At 37.7% G+C, this 27,001-nt stretch overlaps 1 protein-coding gene across 1 annotated transcript in view; it reads right to left on the minus strand.

Moving 5' to 3' along the window:
- LOC139730002 (roundabout homolog 2-like) overlaps window positions 1-27,001 on the minus strand; it is a 105,077-nt gene that overhangs the window by 76,156 nt on the left and 1,920 nt on the right. Inside the window, 1 exon segment of the mRNA XM_071640923.1 lies at window positions 7,517-7,653. Coding sequence (XP_071497024.1) covers window positions 7,517-7,653 — 137 coding nt within the window.

The raw sequence follows: 27,001 nt of genomic DNA on the forward strand, positions 1-27,001 counted from the left end.
CTGGTGACATGAAAATTTGAGGGGGCGCTGTAAACATGCACCACACACAGCCTGGTAAATTAAGGGACACACACAGTATCTTCTCCTACACAATCACAAGGTCTTCAACAATCACTTAAACTGTATCCAAAGTCTCAAATTCAGCATCCCTCCACTGAAAAATCCTAGCCATGAGAGCATATTATATGAATTCTCTTTTTGCTGTTGTTATCATTTTGCTATCATTTACTGGTACACATTACATAGCATTCATTACATCAAAACATTTTAATTAGACAATATGTTTCATGGTAAAATGAAATGTTTTGTAGCCCACAGCTCGCACAATTTACATAAATCACCTGATATGATTCTCGCTGCAATGAATATAATTGGCATCAGGTGGATTTTGCTGCATGTGATAAATGAATAGGAATTGAGTGAGACGATGCAATGGAAGAAGACCAAGGTAAGAAGACCGCCTTTAACCCGACACCGATTCCAGCCCTCACCTACCCTCCTCTGAGCAGGCAGCTGGTGAAATTGGCCCATAAAAAGCTCATTCCAAACCAATTTGACCCACTGAGCTGCCATCGGCTGACTCCAAATGGGGTCGATCGGGAGCGAAACATCCAAACTCGTTTCATTTCGCCTCAGAAACGAGATCCCAACGGTGGCTTGGCCACGCAAGGTTTGTTTACGTGCACAGAAAACATTTTCTGCCGGATTCTGGCAAGTGGTGAGAACCCTTCCTCACTTGTCATTTGTCGTCCTCTGCTTTATGAAGGACAAAATTGAAGACGTGATGGGGATGAAATCAAGAATATCTTCAGAATAAGAATTTCTCAGAACCCAAATGTGAAATATCATCTTACCTTGGCAATCATTTCTAGAAATCAACAATGCTTGTGAGGAAATATCAGGATGGGATTAGTAAACACAACAGTAACAGTTTCATTACTTTTAGGGATTTTACAAGGATATATAATACAAAGGTACGTATGTATAGACATACATAATCAGATCCCTGTGTGTGTACAGAACTATGTATGTATATATGTATGCATGCATGTATGTATGTATGTATGCATGTATGTATGTATGTATACATGTATGTGAATGTTCATAGAGTTCTAACTGCAGAGTGGAATACTATTACATCAGCACTATCGAGTGTTATAGCTACTATTCGTCTACTGATCGACGGATCAGTTGAGAAAGAAATCAGGTAGTTTCTTGGTCTCCCTCCCACTCCATGTAACCATTAGAGTTTGAAGCCTCTCATTGGAAGGCATGTAGTTTGAAGTCAAGAGTTTGAGGTCACTCTGGTGTAGAGATAATCAGGGAAATTATAGCAGAGATATGTGATTTGTCATTCAGAGATGGAAAGGAGTGCTAGAGATGTGCTGTGAGTCACTGATTTACCCAGGCTATCCCAGATAGCATGGAACCAATGCTTTCTCAGAACGGAACCACCGCTTCTCGTTACTAACCACACCAAAGTGGCTCAAATGGCTAGTCGAGGTCAGTCAAAGAAAAACCAAATCAGCGCCAGAACTGATGCTACATATACATGCAGTACTTCCATCATCCCTTCCCCCATGAAAGAAAAAATGGGGTTTCAGGAAAAGAACTTTGAAAAGTACACATCTATTCTGTACTATTCTGTACTTTTTTACTGAAATCTAGGGGTGAATACCCGCATGAAAAAGCTCTTTAGCAAAGAAAAGTAAATTGTGAGTGACAGATGAGTACTTGTGATTATATTGGTAAAATCATGGCAATGATGACAAGTGAGTATCGCAAATCTCTTAATATCATGTCTTATGTGACTTAACATAAAGATAATCTATGAGCCTCACTTAAAGTTTGACCCCACTTAAAGTTTGACCCCACTTAAAGTTTGACCCCACTTAAAGTTTGACCCCACTTGAGCATCAAAATGAAATCAAACTTGACTCAATCCTCTCTTGAAATCTCTGTTATATCATAACCTTGGATTATCATTCTTTCATTTCTCACCTGTAAAGACATGCAAACCACAACGTACTCGTACAACTTGTGACTAGAGAAGAGATTTTGCTAGTAGTCTAGTGAGTGACCACCAGTAGCCCCGCCCCATGCCCCATGTGAAGACCATAATTATATTACATAACTCTGCATTCCCTATCTTAAAGATGATTCCTGCCTGGTCTGATTGGAATGTGCTCATGTGTATTGGATGGGAAAAAAAGGTGGGGTGGGGCGTCTTTGGTTCATGGAACAATGAGGCTCCCCCTGAAATTACTGAGATCAACTGTTATCTTTTGATTTATAGCTTTTTAATGCCTGATACATCTAGGGTGCACTACATCTTCATCTACAGAAGATATTAATTATGAGTGCCTAGTCCCTCATTGGCCCTGGTACTAAACCCTGCTTTAGGGCTCTGCATCCTGGACACATTAATAATTTGATTGACTGTGCACTGTCCATCCTTTAGGATTACTCCTCCAAAGTGTAAGTAAAATATGATGAAAAGTTTATTTCAATAAATTTGAGCATCATGACCCTTTACCAATTAACTCATTTCCTTTGCCTCTAAATTACCTGAACAGAATCATGATTGTACAATTCCAGAGCAGAAGAAGATGGTAAATTAGAATTTATAACACTTCCGTGATGTTGGTAAAATCATCCTTTGGACTTACACTGTTCGAGGCATTTTCTTTTGATTGGTCATAGACTTTATCAAAAAGTAAATAACAGAATCCTACTGCACACATTTAAAATCAGATATGTATTCCATACTTCGTGAAGGAAGTACTCAGAATATGTCTCTGATTCTATGTGCGTTTGCCTTCAAATATTGATGGATTGTCAGCCTACAGCACTGGGTCTTTGACGCCTCCTAACACGTTAGACGTGATATTAATGACACCATAGGGTCCTGTAAGATCCACTTGGACTGGATTTAATCACTAATGACATATCGTCCATGGGAGTAAGGCCGGCGCTTATTGCTCCAGTTTGTGCCAAGGCATCATCATGACATTCACAAGGCTGACCAGGGATGGAAGAATGGAAGGATAGACAGAAGGAGGAGAGAGAAGGACAACTAAATGAACATGATGTCCACACTGAAGCTAAATAAAACTGGAGCATTGAGAGACACACAGAAAATACAGAGTGGACACATGACTGACAAGAGAAGAAAATTTTAGGGCAAACACAACTTCCATAAACATATAAAGATTATCTCTCCCATATCTGCATATTAAAAAGACTGTACAGAAAACAAACAACCAAATAGAACAAGGGGAAAAGAAATACGGTAGAAGTTAAAGTAAAAGACAATTATTGAATGTGTGTATTTGTGTGAATAAAGATCAATGTTAAGAGGTGAATTTACAAATTTCTTTTAGTGCAAGTCATTTGCCATCTCGAAATAACCTTATTGAAACAACTCAGTGATCTCGGTTTTGAACTTTAACTTTTGTTGATTTCCATTGCAGTTAAGAATTGTTTTTACTTCTCCTTTGACATCCCTTCTCAAATCAGTCACTAAACTATGTCAAACCTTCCACATCCTACTGTTTGTAACTGTGAATATTTCAACACCAGGGCAAAAATGGTGATAGTTTACCACTCCCCTAAACACAGTTGTCTGCACCCCTACCTGTTTAGAGATTCCTGTTTATCAGCTCTTTTAAAACACATGCCTCTTAAAGGTTGCTTCTTTCAACAGAGTTTGCTTTCATACACAATGATTAACAAACAATAAAATTTGATATTTTCTGCTACAATTTCTCTATATCAATGCAAAACAAAACACAGCATATAAGATACAAATCAGAGAAGAATGAATGTCTCCTGGAACCTGAAAAAAATTCATGTTCTCTCTAAAACTACAACTATTGAAATATCCCATCTTTTACATTCAGAGTAGCAATGATTTGATTTTCTCACAGAAACCATTGTGCTACAAACTTTATAAGAAATATGAATTATCCTTCTCATTCTTAGAATCATGAAGTTTAAGGTTATGACGAAGGTTATTGTCCTCACTTCATATCTGAAAAAAGAAGAAGAATGCATTATGTGAAAATATAAGAACCTTTAGCCAGAAGACTGAGCATGGAATTTATATCTTTCTAAATATTCTGGCACCAGGCTGTGATGGCATGGCTAGGATTGATTTGTCTGGAAAAAAAAAAATTAAAAAGGAAGGCTGATGTCATTGCAGCAGAAATATATTTTTGAGGTAGAAGTTGTGCACTCATCTGACAAATAATTGCATGCACAGATCCCCCTAAAGCATGACATTTATACCGAACAACATAATTTCCTTTACGTTACCCCTTTCTCTCTCTCTCTCTCTTTCTTTGTAATCAATAATTGCTTTTTATAAATCAATTTAAGTAAAAAAGAACTATTAAAGAAAAGTTGTCTTATTGTTATCCGTTTCCATATCACATATGTCTTGAAAAATGACAATCTTAAATGCTGCATCTTGTATCAGTGGGTTGTACAAAAGTTAAAATGTTTTGACATCATCAAGATGACAAATAGTTTCCCTCGATGGTTACTATTCCACTCAGATACACCACTTTGGAGATTGATTTGGTGATTTGTGGATGAAAAAAAAACTTGAAAATGTTAAATCAAATACTGAAAACAATTGAGTTAGATTTTTCATCAGTCAGGATGTGGTATTTGATTTTGTTCAATTCTTTTATTAATCTTTGTGGAATGTGGGTTTGGTCTATATATTATTATCCCCGGCTGCACAAGAAACCTCATGGCAACATGAGTGAGGACATATCCATGTATACATAAACTTTTAAAACCATGTATTCCTTCAAATACAGGTAACTCCTGTAATGATAAAGTTTTCATGACATGTAGTTTTATTTCATCATATCAAAATGTCACTATAAAGGGAAAAAATTGCAATATACACTTCACTGATAACAATTTTGGGATCATGATTTTTACTTCATTGTAACAAAATTTCATAACTGAGTTTGCTGTAATGCATGGATGCAGTAACAACAAAAATTTGTTACAAAGAAGTTAAACATTTAGGTCCTGTTCAACACAAACTCCCAGTCTAGTGGAAAGAAGGCATTCTGTTGGTTTACATGTAGAGTACAAATGAAGTAATTCCAGCCATATTATAAATTTCTATTAAAGGACTTTTCCCCACTTTCTGGCCATTGGTTGCAGACTATTCCAGAATCCATCAAGTTTTGAATGAGTTCTTGGTGGTAGAAAGGGTGATGTCCTCCTCATAGTGACAGTAGACTAGGATGAATACACATTTCCCACACAGCTCCTACCCCCTTCTCCAGAGGTAAAAGTTGCCAGCTTTCTTCTTCCACAAATCATATCTACAGCAACTGACAAGTGGGCAGTGCCAAAGACATTCCGAGAGGGGCTCCATGCATCCAGACAGAATGTCTTCAGATGGGGTCATGTGTTTATTGATGGGTATAATAAGATAGATAGCAAAGGTGCCTGGATTGACTGCAGAAAGATGGAGATTTAATAATGATAATAGATATCTTTAGAGAGACTTTTCCACTGGATACAAAGGGCTATGAGATGTCATCCCTGGTCGCCAGAGGAGATAAAATATATACAAATTACCAGGCAGTGACATTACAAGTCCAGTGTACATATAGGGATATCAAAATAAGTAGGTCTTCAAATTTTGTTTGAAGTGATCCAGTGTTGGTGATGATTTCAGATGATTTCTTGGTTTCAGATGATTTAGCACACAAAACTACTGAAAATATATGTGGAGATAAGGAGTATAGAGAAGGGGAAAGCCTGATGAAATCTTAACATGTTGAAAGTTAACTGAAATGATGTAAGGGTGACAGGCAAAGGATTGTAAAAGGAGTTGTAAGAGTTGCTGAAGGACAAAAGCATACCACAAATATGAACAGAAAAGAAATGATACTGAAGTGAAACTGCAAGAAGGAAGAGAAAATATGGCAACACACAGAAAAAAAAAAAATCTCACAAACAGTGCCGTTTGAAGAATGAAGTACGAAGAAATATCATTTTCCTCTTCCCGCGTGTATTGATGATAACTGTACAGATGGTAGGTAGGAGACTCTGAAAGTTATGACAATAGGAGATGTCTCACTATACATGAAGAGAAAAGGTGTAAGGACAGGTCAGCAAAATGAAGGACTTTGTCGAATGCTTTTCATAGAAAGGACATGCGAATCACATGATACAGTAAGCGCATCAGAGATTACAAGAAAAATAAAGAGGCACATTTATTGACCAAACCAATCCAAGGCCTTGGATTCAATCCTTGTCACCTTGCCAAGGTACCATGAATAACCAAAGAGTTGTTGGAGTAGAACAAATGAATTTTCTTTTTTTTAAAGGGGACATTGTTGATGCAACAAACATATGGTTGCACACGTGAGGCGTTTAACTGCCTGCTTTTCTTGGTTATTTCTGCAGCCACTAAAATTCTTGGTAAATCAATCACGCTACTTTCTTCAACTGAAATACACAGATTCATCAATGGTGTACCTACAACATCAATGTTATTTCATGATTTTGTTTTTGTATCTTTTTTCCTTCCCATCCCCTTTTTTCATGTTCAATGTGTGTAAAACAAAATTTCAGCTCACTAAACTTAGTAATTATCTCTGGCATTTGGATCCTACAGGTATTCAAGGTTGCTTTTGTGCAACTTCTCTTGCTTCCACTTACTTTGGTACTACATGATATCAATATGAATCAATTGTATGATTATGGTTGTTAAATATTTCTTTTTCATTTTACTGTCATGTTATGTATCGTACATCAAGTAAATTTTATGAATGTTTCACTTATTTTTCTACATACAAGAAACACTTGAATGATCTGAATGCACAGTCTAGATGAATTTTTTAAACTTTTTTTTCCTGTGTCACATAAAAATATGATGTAACATAATATATGGTGTTATATTCACCAATCTTCTTTTGCCTTAGCCTCACATTTTTTTTTTGCCTCATTCTTCATGACAAAAATTTTCCCTCTCAAATTTTCTTGTATAGTACAGTACCAACAGTATAGTTTTACTTAATAAGATAAGTGACTAACCTAATTCTTCCTGCCTTGTTTTAAGTTTATGGTTGTTTCTATGACATACTTTACTTTTTAAAGATATCCTTACTCCTTAAAAGTATATATGTTGGACAGCATCAATGCAAATACAGTGGCAAAGATGAAAAGAAATTGAGATTTGAAAGAAATTTTCATAGTATTTCCTGATACATAGAGACAGTATAACTCAAGAATACACAAGTTCCAGCTTTACATTTTTCACAGAGTAGAGTGCAAACCAGGTGGAAACAGTGAACACACTGGACATCGGCTGAGGGGGATACCAGCCTCTTGAGGTCCACTCAACCCACCTCCGACACCCAGCAAACCAGCATCAACCAGGTACACTTTGCCATATGAAGAGGTGAATTTTTCTCATCCCATTTACAATGATATTGCTCATCAGAAGGTATCTGTCCATTAATATCTCATCACTTACCTTGATTTCAGGGATTGGGTAGCCAGACGCCCGGCAAGAGAGAGTGGCTGGGCTGTTCTTACTGACTGACTGGGCAGCAGGGTGCTCCGTGATGCGGGGCGCCATCTCTTCATTTCTCCTGGCATCGGCTCCAACAGCTGGAAACAAAGTAGAAAGAAAGAAAAAGAGAGATTGAGAGGGACTGACTTGATTTGATTTGATTTGATTTCTGCATTCCTTATGTTTCATACAAAAATACTACACAAAGTCAATGGATCAAAGTTATTGAGTAGTATCTGAAACAGAGGAAATAGGGGGGGGGGGGGGGGCTACATGAAAACAGGTAAATGATCGATGTAAATGTACAATTCTGCTTTTCTTGATAGTAAAGGCAAGCCGGTGTCATTTTACACATGAAAAGAAATCAACCCCTGATATAATAATAACAATAATAATAATAATAGAGAGACTTGCTCATTTTACCTAAAAAGATACTCATAGCGCTGTAGAATAGAGTACGTATATATCACGATACAACAGAGTATCACAGTATGAACCAGTCATACAAAGTCAGAGAAAAGTCGGAGTTGGTCACAAAGTTCACTGATGTGAAAGTATTATCTTCCCACCAGTGGCTTGACTCACTAACACATTAGTTGATACAGCTGTACCATCATTGAGAAATCCTGAGTCATGTTTGCACTAAGCCACGCATTATATTGTCTTTGTGAGAGCATGAATGAGATTAGGTGCATAGTATAACAACTTTGAAAAATTGCAAATGCTTGTAGACTCTTTGGAAAGGACCATGTCGTGATCAATTCTAAATCAATTAAATCAAATGATAATAGTTACATCAGTACACGTTTTAAACAGAGTACCGGCTGAGTGTATGGTAAATGAAAAAGACAAAGCATAACTTGACACAGAGTGTAAAGAATACAGATGAAGGAGGCAATGAGTTGTAAGGACTAGATTCAGATTTGTGTTATCAGGAACAGCTGTAACTCATGAACTCACAAGCTCCATTTCTTGATCCTCATCAATGCAATAGCACACTGATTAATGCATTGACTTCACATACAGATGAAGTATTCATATATGAGAACAAAATAAACTCTAGTTTTAAGACAGCATACATAGTGTGCCTTCATATGTCCACTGAAAGCAAGGATAACCATGCACTGCATGGTCCAGCCATGATGGATATCATTAATGAGTAGAAAGGAAAGTGGGCTGTGCGTACTACCATGGGTATTTATGAGCTGCGCCTCGAAACCGCAACTGGTTGAGTGCACTTTCGCACACCAAAATTCAGTGAAACGAGATGTAATGAGCCGTCTGTTTCCCCGGATTTGAAGAAACTCATAAGAGGAATGAACATAATTTGATGCCCAGCAATAATAGAACGCTACGGTCGATGACGCATGGTGGAAAATGAGATAAACTTCCCTGTTTGGGTATGACTTGTAAGCAAATTGGGTTTGAAGTACAAGATCTGTTTAAAATCAATTGAAGAGTACAAACATTACCTATACTCCCCCTCATCCACAAAGAAAATTATGCTAAAATAAATAAGATATATAAATAAATAAATAAATAAAACCCCTTCTGGGAAGGAACTATAGAAACCAGCAGATACAGTGCAGCAAAATACAGATTTTTAATTTTGATAGTGATTTCCATAAACTCACACTTTCTGATTATATTTTATCTACTACCAAAATCACCGGATATATTCCAGGAGCTCCAATGCTATGGCACTTTCCCTTTAAAGTGCTAAAGCAGGCCAGCCAAAGAACGCCATCAACATTAACCGCTTGAGGACAAGTCTGGAGTATACTCGGGCAGGTGTCTATGGGAAATGTGTGTTGTAGCCAAATCCGTCTGTCCTCAACGGGTTAAGCAGATGGGATGATTCAAAGAGGATGCCGAATGCAGCCCAATGGGTAATCTGCCTACCAAGCCTTGCTCCACTTAAAGGAGCAATTATGTTGTTGAAAGAAAGAGATTATCAGGTGCTGTTAATTTTAATTTCAAGGCCAGGGATGTTTGTCTTGAATGTTGCTGAGTTAGGAGCTGTCTGAAGCAATGGTAGTCTAGTTAAATGCTGCTACGATCATCTGAACAGTCTGTTGTTAAAGTTGAACACCAGTTGTGTCCTTGTACTCATGGTTGTTATTAAAGTCTAGGCTTACTTCCAAAGAATTTTGTTGATTCGGAAGTCAGACTTGTGTATCATTTCAAGCTTGGGTTGTCTACATACAATGTTGTTCATTTAGATGACAAGATGTTCTATTGTGCATAATTTTCTAAACACAGGAATTCATGCAGCACTATCGTTAAGACAAAATGTGCATTGCACTGTGAGGTGTTGCATATCATCAATGATTTTTCATAAATCCTCCAGTAATGTAATGCATATAACAAAACTGCATGTACTATCCAATATGCCAAACCCCTGTGTTTCTAGATTTTTTTATACTGTCAAATTCTGCGCAAATACTGACACACACAAATCACCAGGCACAACTTGGTTTTTTGAAGGACTGATCAAAACACTTATCTAACTAGCAAAATACATCAAAACCATCATGGCATTTGCGGCCCTGCATTGAACTATTTCCTTTGCAGACATATTCAGATGTAGAAGAATGCACTTTACTGCTGCTAGCTCTTCATTCTCATGCTCTATCCAGCAGAAAATGCTTTACTTTTTTATTTCTCATATCGACCTCATACTTTCTTCTTCATTGTGATGCCCTTCCATTACCTTACCATCGATATTTACACAAAGAAAGAAGTTCGATTTTCTTCAGATTACAGAAGTATAAGATGAGTGTTTTCTCCTGTTCATTTCATATCCTGACTTACACTGAATAAAAGGTATCTATTCCTCCCTACCAGTGGTATACTCTGGTCTCCATCTCCCCCACTCTCATCCACCGCATCCTCGTGAGTCGAGGAGCAATAAACTTCCAATCATACAGCCGGAGGTTTGATTCATATTCTCCCTTTAAGATGGTCGGAATCCATGCGCCATCTGTGCGTGTGATGAACACGCGTTGAATTGTCCCCGACAAAATGTTCTACAAATTAGACTAAACAGGACTCATCACACGGCCTCGGGGATCTCAATACCACATGTCGGCTGTCGGAGGGCGAGGGCGCTATTCCCACACAGACCTTTCCTGTTAGTTACTGCCCATCTAATAATGCATGAATCATAATTATAAGCATTATGCTGCCATGAAGTCTACTAAGTAAAATGGCAGCAACCGGGAAGGATGTATTCTGTTATTAAAGACTGCATGTCTAACAAGGTTTAAGGCATTCAATAGGTCATACATATTGCCTTCTATGTGTCGACACAGTTTTGTTATTCATATGTACAACACTGTATTCTCTGACCAGTCTTTTATTAGTTAGTATGTAAATTAGTGGTGCTGTACTTTTACCTGGTTCAAAACGCAGTGATCAAAATATGCTAAGAATATAGTTTTCATTGCATTGCCAAATGAAATTTTTGCATACAATAGCATCTGTGGGAAACTGTCTACCCTCCAAATTCTAACATTTTGCTATAGCTCAACAGCAATTGTAACAAATGAATACATAATTTTAGGTCAAGTGTTCCATAAAGTTGCTCTAAGATCTAAAGTCTCTTGTCATCCACTCACTGAAAATTGAGTGTATTCAGTGAAGAGAAGTTCCACTCACAACACCTGGCCCTGTGTTCAGTAACATTATTAAGCCAATGATTCTCAGTCTGTTCCCATTCGAGTGGCTTTGTCGCTTAATTGTCAAATTTGGCAAATTTGATGCTAGATAAGGATAGATACTTACCACAAAACTGATCCTTAAGAACAGTTCTCCCATTTTGCAACCTAAATGATTTCGTGGCATTGATAGGAGAAAGCTGACTTTTGAAGATCAAGTTTCTACCAGAGTGTTATCCATCTAATATGAAACTAATCCATAAATCAAGTCACTGCTTAACAGGGTGGTCCACGAGGGGTTTTAGCATGTCGCTGCAACATGCTAAAATTCTTGTGCAACATCCTAAAAAGCCAGCAACATGCTATGCAACATCCTCAAGAATTTGCAACAAGCTAAAAGTAAAAGTATTCAAAAATGTGCAAAACATGTGCATAACGTAAGAAACATCAAACTACCAGGTACTTTAGATATTTGTGTGCAAAACATGAGAGAGAACATTGAATGTAAGCAGCACAAAGAGAGATAAGCAGCAAAATATTGCCTACTAAGTACTCATCGTGTGCGCTCCGCGCATATTCAATTTCTGCAATATTCTCAGATTCTGAGCTTGCAACATGCTAAAATTTCAAGTTGTGGACCACCCTGCTGCTTAAGGAACCTATTGACCCTGTAGAACATGTATAAAAATTTACTACATGTGTTGTAAGGAATACAAACATACAACATATGCATTTTGAAACCTTCACCATGTAATTCCTACTTGTAAAGCTATAACATCACATCAAATTTTGTTGTATACTATTGTAGATGAAAGACACTGCAATTATAAGATATTGTACGTAATTAGAAAACAAGAACTAAGCAAAACAAAATGTAACAATGCAAACATTTTAATTGCACATTGCCTTGAGGATTTCTTAATAGGTAACAATTCTACATGACGGATTGCTATTGACATTTTGCCCTCTTACATAGAGACACAAATTAGCTGCATAACATGTCGCAGAATTTTTCAAATGACTATTTAGTGCCTCTGTGCTAACGCATCATTGAACACCAATCAATTCCACACCATTGGGGAATTCAACTGAATATGCACACATGCTCACTTGCCATATTAATTAAAAAGCTAATCATGAGAACCTATATCTAATCCTACTACAGATGTACACTACATGAAGCAATAAGAATGATATCATGGAAGCCAAGTACTCATTATGTTATGAACTTTAGACATGTAAATAAATTATATCCATAGTGTTTGAACTGCTTCTAGATGTCTGCTGAAAAGAATAGCAATATTGTAGACCACTTTTTACCCATAAATTCAGTTTTTATGCATAGTTCTTCCAATACACCTTTTAATGGAAACCCCGACACTTTAACAGGGCATGTTTCACATTTGCTTTTCTACAAACAAATAAGAGTTGTTAGAATGCATGCCATCTAATATACTGAAATTGAAACAACACAAAGGGATTCAACAGTTACAAGGAATTTGGGTCTGGAAGCATCCATTAATTCCAATCACTAGTCCACCTATATTCTACTGAATTGGAAGAATTGGAAGAATTGGAAAAAGTGAGATATAAGAAAATATTTGTATGTTTCTTTTTTCTTCCACGTAAGGAATTTGTGATGTTTTCAAGGAGTATGCATTATCATCTACTCCTCAGTGCTAAGCTACCCCGTTCTCAGTCAACTAGTTATAGAAGCAAACTGCTACATCTTTATACAGTCAATTTATGATCACAAATATTGACAAGCTTTTAACTATCAAGAGATGAATTTTGAAAGGACAGCTTAGGACACTGCTGAATCAATGATAAATAGCTGATGAAAAATGACTTCAATTGTTATATCTTTTGTTGTCTTCACACCTTGCATCACAAAAAACAGATGCACACAGCAACCATTCTGTGAATGGTATCACATTCTATGCCTAGTGTTAGCTTTGAATGCAGTCATGACTACAAAACATCACGTCAGATAAACAAATACCATGTCAAGTGCAATAAACTGGACTTGATTATATTTCCAGATGAAAATGCGAGCAGCTAACCACAGCCTGCTCGTCCATTGATACATCTGTCCATATATCATCCATGCTCTCTACCACTGTATGGCCATCTGCACTTTTGATGAGCATCAACAATGCTAGCATTATCTCCTGCAGCTATAATGGCTGGACATATATTGATGGTTGTCTCCCCCCATCCTGTTTGGGATGCTAGCTGGACCGCATCTAGTATGTGAGATGGAGGAGAACGCAGTCGGATGCTTGCTTTCATTAAACGCTCCTTACACGAAGAGAACCAAATTGATCACATTTTCTACTTTGTGATTACAACATCCGCAACGTCAGCTCTGATATCATCCGCAGACTCAGTGATGATGTCATAAGACCAACTCACTATTTCTTCTCTCTTCATTTCTCCCTCTACCACGTGGTCATTTGGTCCATATCACATATCTTTTAGATGGATGAGAGTATTACATCCATTCTGTTTGTGAGTGAATGTGTGTGCTTGGTGTCCATGTGTAAAGCTCTATTTTCAAAGGGAAGAATGTGGTTTTGATTACTCCACCTTTGATTCAAGAGGGTATAAGATAAAATTGTAAGATAATATGGAATCATGACAAGAATGCAGAGCAAAATTGATCATGCAGAAAAAAAATTATAATATAGGAGAAGTAAATCATAAACAAAATAATTATATTTGTGTAATATTCTGCCACTCAGTCACGCCCTACGGTCAGTGGAGAGAGTGAAATAATGTGGTATGAAGACAGAGATAGGGATCTAGATTTTTCACCTGCTCCGATGAAATTCCATATGATATCTGACCTAGATGCACCATTTCCTTGTCAGCGTTCTGCAGTCTATCAGACACACAGGAATGAAATGCTTGCATATGTCACAGTTAGCTCTGGTCATATCTGAACAAAGGACATCCCTACGCAGATCGCTCTACAAACCTTATCTGGCGAATGATTTGATTGCAAATAATTCGCAAGGTGTGCGCATCACCCCTCCGGCCGTGTTCAACATCTCACTAAAGCGGTATAGTTGGAGGACTGACTAGGGTTACAACACCCAGTTGTCAACGTAAAATAAAATCAGTATATCTTTAAAGATACACAACATCTATTCATCTGTAGTACTCTCCAGTAGCAATGTTTTAACCATATGTGTCTATACGACCTTATAATGACATCTACTTCAAAATAAAACCTTTTCACAAAGACTTATGAACCCATTATGTCTCACAACTGTGTGTCCACTTGAGTAAATAATCATAAAAAATAGCACATGACATCCTGCTTCAATACTCAAGCGGACAAATGTATACATGTACTGCATGGAAAAGTCACATATATGTGAGCAAAACACATACAGTACATCTCATTTGGAAGTATATACAATGACACATCTATATATGCAAATTTGATAAAATAGCCTGCAGTTTCCCAAATGTCTGACCTTTCTATGCTGAAAAGATTCAGGAGCTTATAAAGATCTCCACCAGCTATGTTTTAGTGGCAAATCAAGAGCACTGACAGAGTTTATAAACACATTCTCATATAAAACTAAGTTGTGGTGATGTTATTTTGGTCAATGCTTAAATGATATCCATGCCATCTCCTAAGATTGATCAAACTCGCAGATAAAGGAGGGCCTTGCAATCAGGGGTTTACAATCCATTAACAAAGGCAGAGTGTAAGATGGAGAGCTAGGGTGTGGCCCAGTGGGGTGCTGAATAGCTACCCCTACTGGCTCCACGGGGGCTTCACACATCCCACTTGGTAGAGAGACTGGTGCTCTCATCATCTCTCCCTTCTCTCCCTGTGGTACAATGGCCACGTTTGCTTCAACTGTCTTAGGTGGCCCAAGTAACAGGATTACCAGTCCCACATCCCACAGCTGGCTTGCATATCGAGGAGCGAAATGCCACCAGATTTCTAGGGCTGCGGAATCGTGACATGGGCATCCAGACTTCACCACCGTCTCGCCCAATTACTTGATGAGCTTTTGTTTTGAGGTTGGCATGGGTATATCCATCCTGACACATCGGGATGGGAGACGTGAGCAAATACAGACTTCCAGTACAAATGACACTCTCAGATTTCTGAACTCTGGATTTCTTCTTCTTGGTATCAATTCTGTTTGCAGAACGAGTTATGGGCTTCACAGATTGTTTGAACTGGTCCATAGAAATTCTAATCATGGTGAGTCATTCTATTCTGGCAAATTAATTGTCAAGATATTCTATCACTACATCTTTAATCAATTCCATACATTCCACCAGCAATCTCAATCAATCTGACTGCTACAGAGGACAAGGAGCTGCCTCCACACAAGAAATACAGATAATGAATTCGACAAGAATCCATCTTACCTACCACCTGGATGCATTAGTTTATTCATTTCTTAACAACTCATTTATTGTCTGCATTGTCAGTATTTGCTGTTCAGGATATGTGGTACGAGTGTGATGAAGTCGCAACATCACAAAGTTAACCCTAAACATATCCAGAGAACTATGGCACTCACCCAAATGTGCTCACAAGCCAGTATAATGTTTATTGTAAAAGTGGATATGTTCGCAAATTTCTACACCACAAAATGTCCTCTTTTAGAATATTTTATTGAGGGAAAACGCATTTAATCCCCTGGATCTCAAAGCTTCATCCAGATATGTGTAGGTTGTACTTACAAATAAGCTGTAATCTATACCGTAGACAATGAAACTATTGTACAGCCATTGAAAAATGGACACAAATATCAGAAATCATAGGAAACATACATACATACACACTTGTATACAAACATATGCACATACATATAAACATATACATTCACACATATTACGATACCATTTCATTGCTGTACTAATGTCTATTAACAAAACTGAACTGTGCAAATACCTACAGTATGTGCATTGAAAACTTTTTTTTTTTTGCTATACTACCAGCTCTTTGCATTTTACAATTAGATTTCCTCACTTTTATGTCCAAACAATATTGCAAACATATAAACAAGAAGTTTAGCCATCAAATATCTGCTAAAGGCAATGCGAGTAGAATACATCTCATTTCAAGTTGAAATGGAATAGAACTAGTGTATAGAGAATGAGGTAAATTATATACCAAGCGGCCTTTCAGTACCTCTTTTTCTAAGTATATTGCTTTACACACTGTAGTCAGTAGTGTGCTCTGTAATGAGGAAAGATGTATAAAGACATATGCAAAGAGAGAGGTATAATAAAGAGAGAGAAATATAGGCCTATATGAAAAGAGAGAGAAATATATATGTAAAGAGAGAGAGAGAAATATATATATATATATATATATATATATATATATATATATATATATATATATATATATATATATATATATAAAGAGAGAGAGAAATATATCTAAAGAGAGGGAGAGAAAGAATGAAAATAGAAGTGGGGAGGAAGCAAGACAAAGGAAAGTCCAAAAAAGGAAAGTGAAGTGGGAAAAAGCCTCACTTGGAGTACTATTAATCACTTTCTAACAACAGATGAAAAGTTCTTTAAAATTATTACTAATTTTGAGATTTTGCTTGATTAGGAGTGAAGGGAGAGAGCGCTGGCGACTTTAACGAGGTGTGAATTAGCCACCAATGGCAAAAACATGCCAGGAATTAACAGAGTTCTCTTTCACAGCCAGAACAAAAGAGGAGAAACACACAATGCTGCCTGGGTACGGGTAGATAGATGCCTTATACAGGCCTGACTGAATTTGACTATGGGAGTGGCCAGAAGTGACATTGTCAGGGAAAAAGAGAGGAATGGCATTCACTTAACTCGTCTATCATCACAAGAATGTTTAACCTTGAAAAAATTAGACAGAAAAAAAGATTACTTTCTGGCCTTTGATGAAAATTTGCCAGGTATGAACTGCAAACAAATGATAAGGTGAAAGAGAGTGTAAGTGCACTGCAAGATCCAAAGATCACAGGAACATAATTGTAGTTGTACTTGTAGAATAAAACCTAAGTGACATCTGTGAAAGGGGAGAAAAATGATTAGATTTTCTTAAGGAGACCTTGTAACACCACAGCAAGAGTCACAATGAGTAGAAACAGTGAAAAACAACGAGCAACCACCAAAAATGTTTCTCTGACTATGGACTAAAAATTGTTTTGACTCTCTTCAAATATAACAACTTTGAGCGTCTGTGACATCTTGATCAGTCACGGAGAAAGTCAGTCAAAAACGTTTTATGAGTGACTCTAGAGACAGACAAAACAAGAGGAATACTAAAACACAGAGGTACAATTACGTGACACATACTGTTATTTGAAGAATCCAGTGGAGCTGTGTTTGAGACATTAACAGTGAATGAATCACTGTTTTCATAATTTGTATAGTTTACATTATTGTTACAGTTAATCAATTCTAATAACTTTTATTCTAAAACTGTTTTCTCCAATGAGTCTTTCCCCTGCTTTTATATCAAACAAGAAAATTCTACTTTGCATGACAATTACTGTGATGTCTGAATAAAGAAACTTTCTTTGACAAAAGCTCAGACTGCCTTTGGCACATACCGAGTGGTATCCAATGCCTTGGGAAGTTGGTTCCTTTGCAATGTTGTCTTTTCTGTGGTAATTGGCTCCAAGAATTTGAGTGGAGTTCAACACCAAGTAACAAATCTATTTTCTATGACATTCATACCAATGGAGACCAGCTGGGTATGAGCCGATCCTCCATATGATCAATGGCCATTTTAATCACATTCTTCTTAGATCTCTAATTTTCAGAACTGATACCTACGACCCCAGCTAGAGCCAAAGTGTTTCATATTCATTATCCTTAGGATTTCACTTGATCATGTGGTTCACTGAACTGAAAAATATTAGGAGATTACTATGAAGACATATGGCCTACTGGTATCTGAATTGGACAATTTTTCCTTTCATCCTACTTTTATCAAAACTAAACAATATGTGAGTGATTGCTAATAATGAACTCCATTTTTATTAGTTGTCTTGCACCTCTACATGGCTTGACTAGATTGCCATAAAAAGACATAGAAATTTTGAGATACCAAGGACTGAGTTCCATATTCTCTTGTGTTTCAATGAGCTCACCATACATGGATGACTTAACAAACTTGTGAGAGTGATGTTCCTCATGATTTATGGCATTATCAGACACTTTTCATACATGGCATTGACGAATGAGGTTTTCAGAGTATCATCGATTGTCATGGGTCGGTGGCTATCCCAATGTTATGATGTGATGAGACACTTCATTGTTTTTGGCTGATGGCCCGATACCTCACAACTTCCACGTCAGTTAGCTTCATCCCCCTCTGAAGAGTCTTCATCGTCATGACGACACTTCTTGGATATCAAAGCCAATGTGCCTGAGAATGTATCTCAATCTCCAGTAAAGGAGAACTGGCTCATCTCAGGTTCACACAGACTCTCGTTTCTGCACCATCCATCCATCCATCCATCACTGCGCAATAAATCTGTGTTTGTTTTCTCTGGGAGCAGGGGATTAAACATCGGAACGATCGACCTCAACCAGCAAACAGCCATGAACGACCGACAGAAGATTCAAACACTCACTCCAACATTTCTCATGGACCACCAAAGAAATTTGCGCCAAAATACTTCTGTATGGAGCCCTGTTTGTTTTCGTAGAGACGGGACACAAATTTTCAAATTTGGTTGACAGAAGTAAGGAAAGTAATAAATAAGAAGTAAGGAAGAGAGATAGAAGAGTCTAACAAGAGAGAGAGTGAAAAAAAAATGGTTGTTATGATCTGTCTGAAGAGAACTCCCACATTTTTCGCTGACCCCATACAGCTAAAATCAACCAATGTGTTTATCAAGATTGCTGACTGTAATGTTGTGGGAGCAGCATGAAGCAAGTCATTCTACAGAGGCTGGTTGGTACCTCCTAGAGACCCGGCTGTCAAGAGTTCTTCCACATTACTTTCACTTCATCATCTGCAGGGTCCCATGATGAGGACTGTAGAGAGGGAAGATTTAAAGACACCAGCCCATGAGTGTAAATCACTGTGGAATCCCAAGGAAATATGCTCACAACTGCTAGTTTGGCAACCAGTGTGTTCAACACAATTCCCACAAGGCTCTGGCATCCCCAAAGACCTTTTACTGGGCGCCAGTAGGTGGTGTTATCATATTCCACAAACTTTCCACCGATATTATGCCTTATTACTTGGTAGATGAGCGAACTATCCAAAAACAGGAATCCAAGAACATTCAAGAAACAAATTTAGTTCCTCTTGCTACATCTAGTCTGATCTTGATGTGATATTGCTCCATATAGTATATATTTTTTCTTATCCCCAGTGAATCCAACTCGTGAAAAGGTGATAATAAAATTTCTCAAGATCTACAAGAAAAGAAAGAGAAAGACTGGATTTACAGTTAATACAGTTATAGAAATATTATTTTGTATTCATAACACATAGCAGCTGATAAGCTCACATCAAATGAAATGTCATGGGGATTCCTGTCAGCCCATTAGAATGCTAGTCCTCAGTCCCAGATAGCCTTTTAACCTTGATATTCCATTCCCAAGATAACTTTGAAAACTTTGGTATCAGATGGGAAGTTCATTGTGGATTTTTGTCCACCTTTCTAACTCTTTTACAGCATATGGACATCTAGCAGCATGTGATATCTGAACAGCTATGAATTTCACTTGGCATCATAAAACCTGATAGCTTCAAGCCTGTTTCATATCTTCCATCAACCCCCAGTCATCCCTTGTATCGTACATGGACCCCTTGAGGTGACTGCTCACTGCATTCCCCCTGGAATAGAAAACAAACAAAATTTGCCGCTCCTTACAAATGTGTAAATACTGCAGTTTGCCATGAACTGGTAGGGGTCTTGCAAACACTCCCTATCAAAACCGTGAAGTAATTGATCAAATGTCTGGTCTGCAAACCCAACATAGTTGAGGCATGAATTGCACAGACCTGTCCTTAATTCAGATCTGCTTTCTATCAGACAAGGTCCTGGCCCTAGATTATCGGTGACAACTTTGGCATTATGGGTAATCGCGTCTGATAGCTGATTTCAAGTCATGTAGACAGTGAAGAGATCCAGCTTGTTGTACTCACATCTTGAGTTTTATCAAAGGTTATCAACACAGGTCCAGATTCACTGACATAATAGCACACTAGTGAGTAATATGGAAAGCCATCAAATACAACCGTCAAAAAAAAAAATCACATTGACCGATACACATAGAGCGCGAGCTTTCAGGGTTGTAAAACTACTTATTCTAAATCATTTCAGGAACACTCTTCACAATGAGTGATTTTTGTAGGTCTGACAGCAAACTTGAGTCTCAAATCATGTTCTGCCAATCAACTTCAGGCAGATCTTGAAAACATTCATCACTCTTAATCATATCCTGCCTTCTTTTGTAAGTGTAATCTTCACGAATGCTACTAAAGATATTCAGTGATTAATCTATTACACATCCAGTTTCTGAAAAAAAGGGGGTAGTGTCTTGAACGAGAACTAAGCCTGCAAGCGACAGAGATCTGAGTTCAAGTGCATGTGGTAATTGGCCCCCCTAGGACTGCCGATCTACAAGCAATTTGTCACCCTGTTATGACTTGTGGCGGCTGAGAACGAGCCATTTTGGTGACTTGCCGCCGGTTATTGGGAAGTCAGCGTCCAGCATTGCCCGGCCAGCACTGTGGTAGCTGTAGCTGGGCAGCAATGAATCATGGACTTGGCCAGGCTTTGTTGTGGTCAGGTCATTTTTCATAACGCTCATTGGTACTGTTGGAGTAATTGCGCACACCAATATGGCAAGCAGTGGTGAGATGACCTCACACAGGCTGTGTCTGTTTATTGACACACAAATATCACAGGAATACCAACATCCAGTGGTACACTCACTGCTGCAGTGGAATAATCTTCAACACAAAAATGGAAGTAAAAATTTTGTTCTGATTCTTTTCTTTTTAAATAAGTTTTTTATTGATATTCAAGATTAAAAACATATTAGCATAACAATAAACAAATAACATGAAATGGAAAAATACTGTTATAAAATGTCAGAGACACATTTTTTTTTAGATTTAAATTATTAGTTTATATCAGGCTTTAACCATATTCAATGCTTGTTCATGTGCTTTTTGAAAAAGTGATCATGTGATAATAAAAGATTGTCCATTGTTGGAAAAATACAAAAAATCACATACACCTGATTCCTTATGTTGGAATTGGAGAACTGAAGGCTTACTTTTTTTTTTCTTCTGATTTAAACTGCGTTTTTTTTTCACAGCTTATTGTATCATTTCTGATAATCATTTTTTTAGTGTATAGACATGACGGTTGAATGCTTCATTTCAGTCACACAGACTTTGTGAAAACAGAAGGTGCACCTGTCATGGAATAGATCCACTGTCATTTACACAATAAATGATATGAAAGTCAAGACAGAAAGGGGAAAAAAACAATTGGTTGATAAAAACCTGCTCTCCACAAGCGATTTAATTTCGCTTCAGATTCTGGTTCCCCCAAACAATCCTGTCAACACTTTCTCCAAAGTGGTAACCATTTTCTGGAGAGAGAAAAATCATAAATTTAGTTTTGGAGTTCTACTACCGGTAAACAGGAACCAGCCTTCCAACAGTTTATTGTCACACGTTCCCATGTTCTGGATTAACAACGGTGTTTAGGGAGAAGTGACAGATCCTGTTAAAGTTTATGAGGCTCCTTCCCGCTGGTCCAGATGGTTCCCTCTCCCATTGTAAATACCAGCCTGCCGCTTGTCGGGGAGTCTCAAGGAGGCGCTAAATCGGGCCTACCTCTTTTGTCCTCCTGCCTCCTGTTACCGCGGCAACTTGCTAATTTTCGGCTGCAAGTTGATCAAAGGGGCGACATTTTTGGGTCTTTTATGATGACATTGGTATATTAGCACCTCTCTGAGCTACTTACAAACGGCGCCTTTTGGAGGGCGAGATTACTAGGGGTGTGGAAGTGGTCTCCTCACAGTGGGGTAAAGTAGGCTTAGTGGCAGGAAATGTAGGAAAACTTTGCAATGAAGGAAAAATTGCATTGTATCTACATGGGGGGGGGGGATTGGCAGTGGTAGATTGCGAAGGGAAAGAAGCTATGGAAAGAAGCCATTTTCATAAATCAAACAAATTTTCTTAATAAAAAGTAAATTTTCATTACTAGTTTACTACTGATTAGCCTTTTAATTCATATCAAGACTGCTCTTTCTCTAACCCTGCCTGGACCACTACCACAATTGAAAGCACTACGGTACTGCCATAGTGTAAGGATGGCTGCTTACAGTAACATCAGAGTTAAGCACCTAGCTGTTACTGTGCTCTACAAATGACATATCATCACAAGCAAACATCATGATTGATGATTTGACAATTAGCAGGTGGCAATTTTGAAGTCCAGATAAAGAACAGAAAAGATAAACTAGATATGTCAGATGTAATTTTTACTAGAGTAAAACAAGGTAGGGCCTGTACTTATCACTGACATTTTTTCCTGCTCTTTGTTGTCAAGTGATACAGCAAATATGTAGGGCCTATAAAATTCAAATAAATGAAACTTTCAAAACACTTTCTCAACCAACCATAGGTTCTGTATGTATTTTTGTAATTCCAGGCATTCTAAACTTTAATTCTTTGCACTGAAGATAAAACAATGGTATAAGAAAAAATAATTGGCGAGATATAGGGGTCTATTGATTGCTTTGGAAAATGAAATTGACTTAAAGGTACTTGTACACATCTGATGCTGAAATAAGAGGAGGAATCCAAAATGTCTCACATAGAGGACATTCCAATTCTACTTATGATCCATTGCCCTGCAAACGATGATTGGCACCAGAGTGACAGGACTGCTAGGAAGTCAGCCCAAGAATTAACAAAGACGCCTAGATACAGACGTGTCGCCCAATCTGTCTGGTGTGAGTAATACTCGTAGAATCTTTACCATGCAAACACAACCACAGTGTCGGGTACATAAATCGGACATGTAATGTCAACTGACACGCCGATAATGAGAAATGTACACAGGACTAAAATACCAAGGGGATAACATGAAAGGGGGTGTCATTTTTTCCTCCCCTCTAGTCGTGGTGTGGAGATGGCTGCCAGTGTGGCTCCTTGTGGGCCAAAGCTCTGTTGACATAAGTTGAGGTCTAGACTAATTTCAGGAGAAGGAACCTGTCAGATGGAAGAATTGGATTGGGGGTGGGGGGGGGGGGGGGGGTGGGGGTGGGGGTGTATACCAGTTTCTTCCATAATTACACATGCTGAAACACATTGCCCTTAACATTTATTCATCTCACCAGCAGAAATAATTGTGGATTTTAAGTATGAAAAGCTTGCTTATCCAAATCTTAACCCAACCCCTCACTCCCCACCAAGAAAAAAATTAAATAATAAAGGAATTTAAAATATGTGTATTAACATTAAAGTTGCTGCAAGAACAAGATTACTAAACATAACATGATACAATTACAATTATAATGCAAAGAGAAAAGCAAAAGAAAAAAGAAGTACACAAGTACTGCATGAGGGAAACAAAGAGAGAGAAAAGAAAGAGCGAAAGAGAGAAAAGAAGAGTGAAAGAAAGAAAGAAAGAAAGAAAGAAAGAAAGAAAGAAAGAAAGAAAGAAAGAAAGAAAGAAAGAAAGAAAGAAAGAATGAATGAATGAAGTGTCCCAACTGCACTGGTACCAGGTCAACTATATCTAAGTGAAAACCTACTTCATGCCCTACTTCTACAGAATTTATAACTTCTAAGCTTCACATGTTTTTCCAGAACAATGATATCAGCCAAAGTCACAAAAGCAAATTAAATGAGATGGTCCTACCATGCTTGACAAGATTCCCATTTCCTTGCCTACAAAACTTTACTTAATCTCTTTTTTTAAAGAGATTAATTGCAAAATAAGAATGCAGTTCCCTCATAGAAAATTGCTTTAAAGTTATGATTTGATACTGTGAGTTTGTAAACGGGAATAGGCTATGATTCTAAGGTAATTGACAAAAAGAATAATATCAGTCTGAGATCTGTGATATGATAACATCATTGCCCTTCTTAAATACCATATTCAATTCTGACCAGGATTGCTGCAAAAACATGCTAAACTTCATGTTGAGAGTCATCACTTATGTTGGTCCCATTTAAACATCTCTTTAACATTATATTCAATGTTGAGGTTTTTTTCTTAAATGGGACATCATGGGTTCATTGCAGCATTAAAAAACCAAGAGATGAAGAAATGAATACTGCTGCTTTGAGTTAAACCCCTTTGATAGCCACAATCAACTGATACAACTAGGATATCAGGGTAGAAGACTCTCTCTCTTAGAAAGAATAATAATCAAACGAAAAATCTTTAGAAATACCCCAGTAAATATTAAAAAAAACCTACTTTATCACTTGAAGTGACTGATATGAAAAATTGAGGCCATGTACTTTCTCTCTCTATTCATTTCAGAACATGAAGGGAAAAATGAAGGGGTGAAAAAGAGTCTCTGAAATGTTGCCTGGGCACCATTATCTGCTATATTTCAGATCCGTTGCCTACTTCTGACTCAAGTCACGCGAAATAAAGCCATCATTCTAGACAGCATCAGCTGACACAAAGAAAGAAAGTAGAAAAAAAAATCAATCATTCCATTCCTCTCGATTCCTCCACCTCCACAATAGCAGAAATCCAATATCATCTCTCGATGCTCAAGCACCTCAAATACACTTCTGCTAAAATCCCTCCAAAGAACGCGCCAAGTGTGGCCGATAATTTCCTGCAATGATTACACACTCCTTCGTCATCTGACAAGCTAAGCTAAGGGATGAATGCCTGCTCTATCAGGCAAACTGGGCCAGTCTCTTCAGGAAAAATAGATAGAAAAACCCTCCTGCAAATATGATAGCTTTTCTCATTGGTTGAAAAAGCTGTATGCTAATGAGTGGCAACCATGTAGACATTAATTGCTGGCTTACACAAAATACTTTTAGCGGTAATATCAATACCAGTGACCGTGTATCTTCTGAAGAACATTCAGGAATGATCTTCAGCATCTCACAAAAAAAAACAACAAACAAACAAAGTAAGAGAGAGAAAATGACCCTTGAGACAATGAATGTAGATATTGGGAGAACAAAAATACGCATGCAAGCAACAACAGTTTGTCTACCCACACCACATTGTCTTTTGATATAATCCTTTCAGACCTTCATTACGTCAGTCCAATGTGCTATGAAATCACTTCTGAATATTTCAGGGATATGCTTCCTCAGCTGTAGCTCATCCATGCTGGTCACTGACATGGAATGTGTCATTTACTTCACAAATAAATCATAATCACCTTGTGCTAACTGGAATGTGACTTATGTTTAAAGTGGATGACATATCCAATAAAATCTTTTCATTCACTACGCACAAACCTGCAGACAAACTTGACCAATTTTACACACGACACTGCAAAGTAAAACTGAATTGAATAGAAACACTGTTGACATTTTCTGACAATGTTTGATAGAAGGGGAGAAAGTTTTCAAGGAAGTCTGCTGAGGAGCTCATTGTGGCTCTGTGGTTAAGACCCAGAGACTCTCAGTAATGAGGTTCCAGGTTCAAGTCCACCGGCAGTAGTAGTTGTGCTCTTTAGGCAAGATACTTAACTCACACTGCCTAGTCCTTTGAAGGGGTCTCAAAACTATCAGCCCTGTGGTACCTTCTCACAAGTATTTAAGTGTTTTCTTTGTGGCAACATCAAATAAATAAAAAAAAAAACAAACAAAGACAATTTAACATTGACATGAACACATGAGTCTTAACCCATTGAGGATGGTTTGATTTTGCTACAACACGCATTTCCTATAGACACCTGCCAAAGTATACTCGGGACTCGTCCTCAATGGGTTAAGTATATCTAGGATCTGTTTCTCGACATCTTTGCATGTAAGAGATGATGTTCGCATACTTTGAAATGGTTGATTGCTGACATTGAAGGTGTTCTACACATCATATTCAAATCTTTACCCTCATGTCTCACATTACTCTCTACAAGCAATATATATGGCAGAACAACTGCTATCGCTATTACAAACACGAAGTAGGCACACTGCTATCATGACCAATTACCATCACAGAAATTAGTTTTTAGGTTTCACACAATTGTTCACACGTTCAGAAAATTGAAAGTGTCTAATTCCTACAAATAACAAACAAAGGAACTCATCTTTTTTTTTCTTCTCATACATTGTTTCCTTTCCTTCAAAAAGGCCTCTTAAATTTTAATTCAATAATTTAAAATAAATGGTGCAGTTCAAACCCTCTTTTCCTGTTACACTGTTAATCGATCACAATGATTCTTACATGTTATCATTGCATGATTTATTGAAATACAATCAGTCCCCAGTTATTCGCATGCAGACTCAAGTGTTTCATTTTTAAACTTTTCCAGCCATTTTTTAATTCATCCATTTTGTAGGCAAGCCATTTTGAGGAGGCTGCAAACTTCAGAATACAGGCAAACAACAGCACTAGTTGCCATTTATTTTGCTGCACCCCTACGACTCGGAATATCTCAAATAGCCGAGCCATGTCTAATAGGCTCATTATCACTACTCACTGATATGAGTGGAATTAGAACAATCAACTGTACACATGGAGAACTCTTGATGGCTTTACCACAATACCTCAAGCTCAAGAGCACAATTTCGGTGGGCATTTTTTTTTTTGGATCAAAACCAGCTCACTGTCAAGAT

This window comes from Diadema antillarum, unplaced genomic scaffold (assembly GCF_040938485.1).
Source record: "Diadema antillarum isolate AM-2024a unplaced genomic scaffold, OU_Dant_1.0 seq00000285_RagTag, whole genome shotgun sequence".
Lineage (NCBI taxonomy): Eukaryota > Metazoa > Echinodermata > Echinoidea > Diadematoida > Diadematidae > Diadema > Diadema antillarum.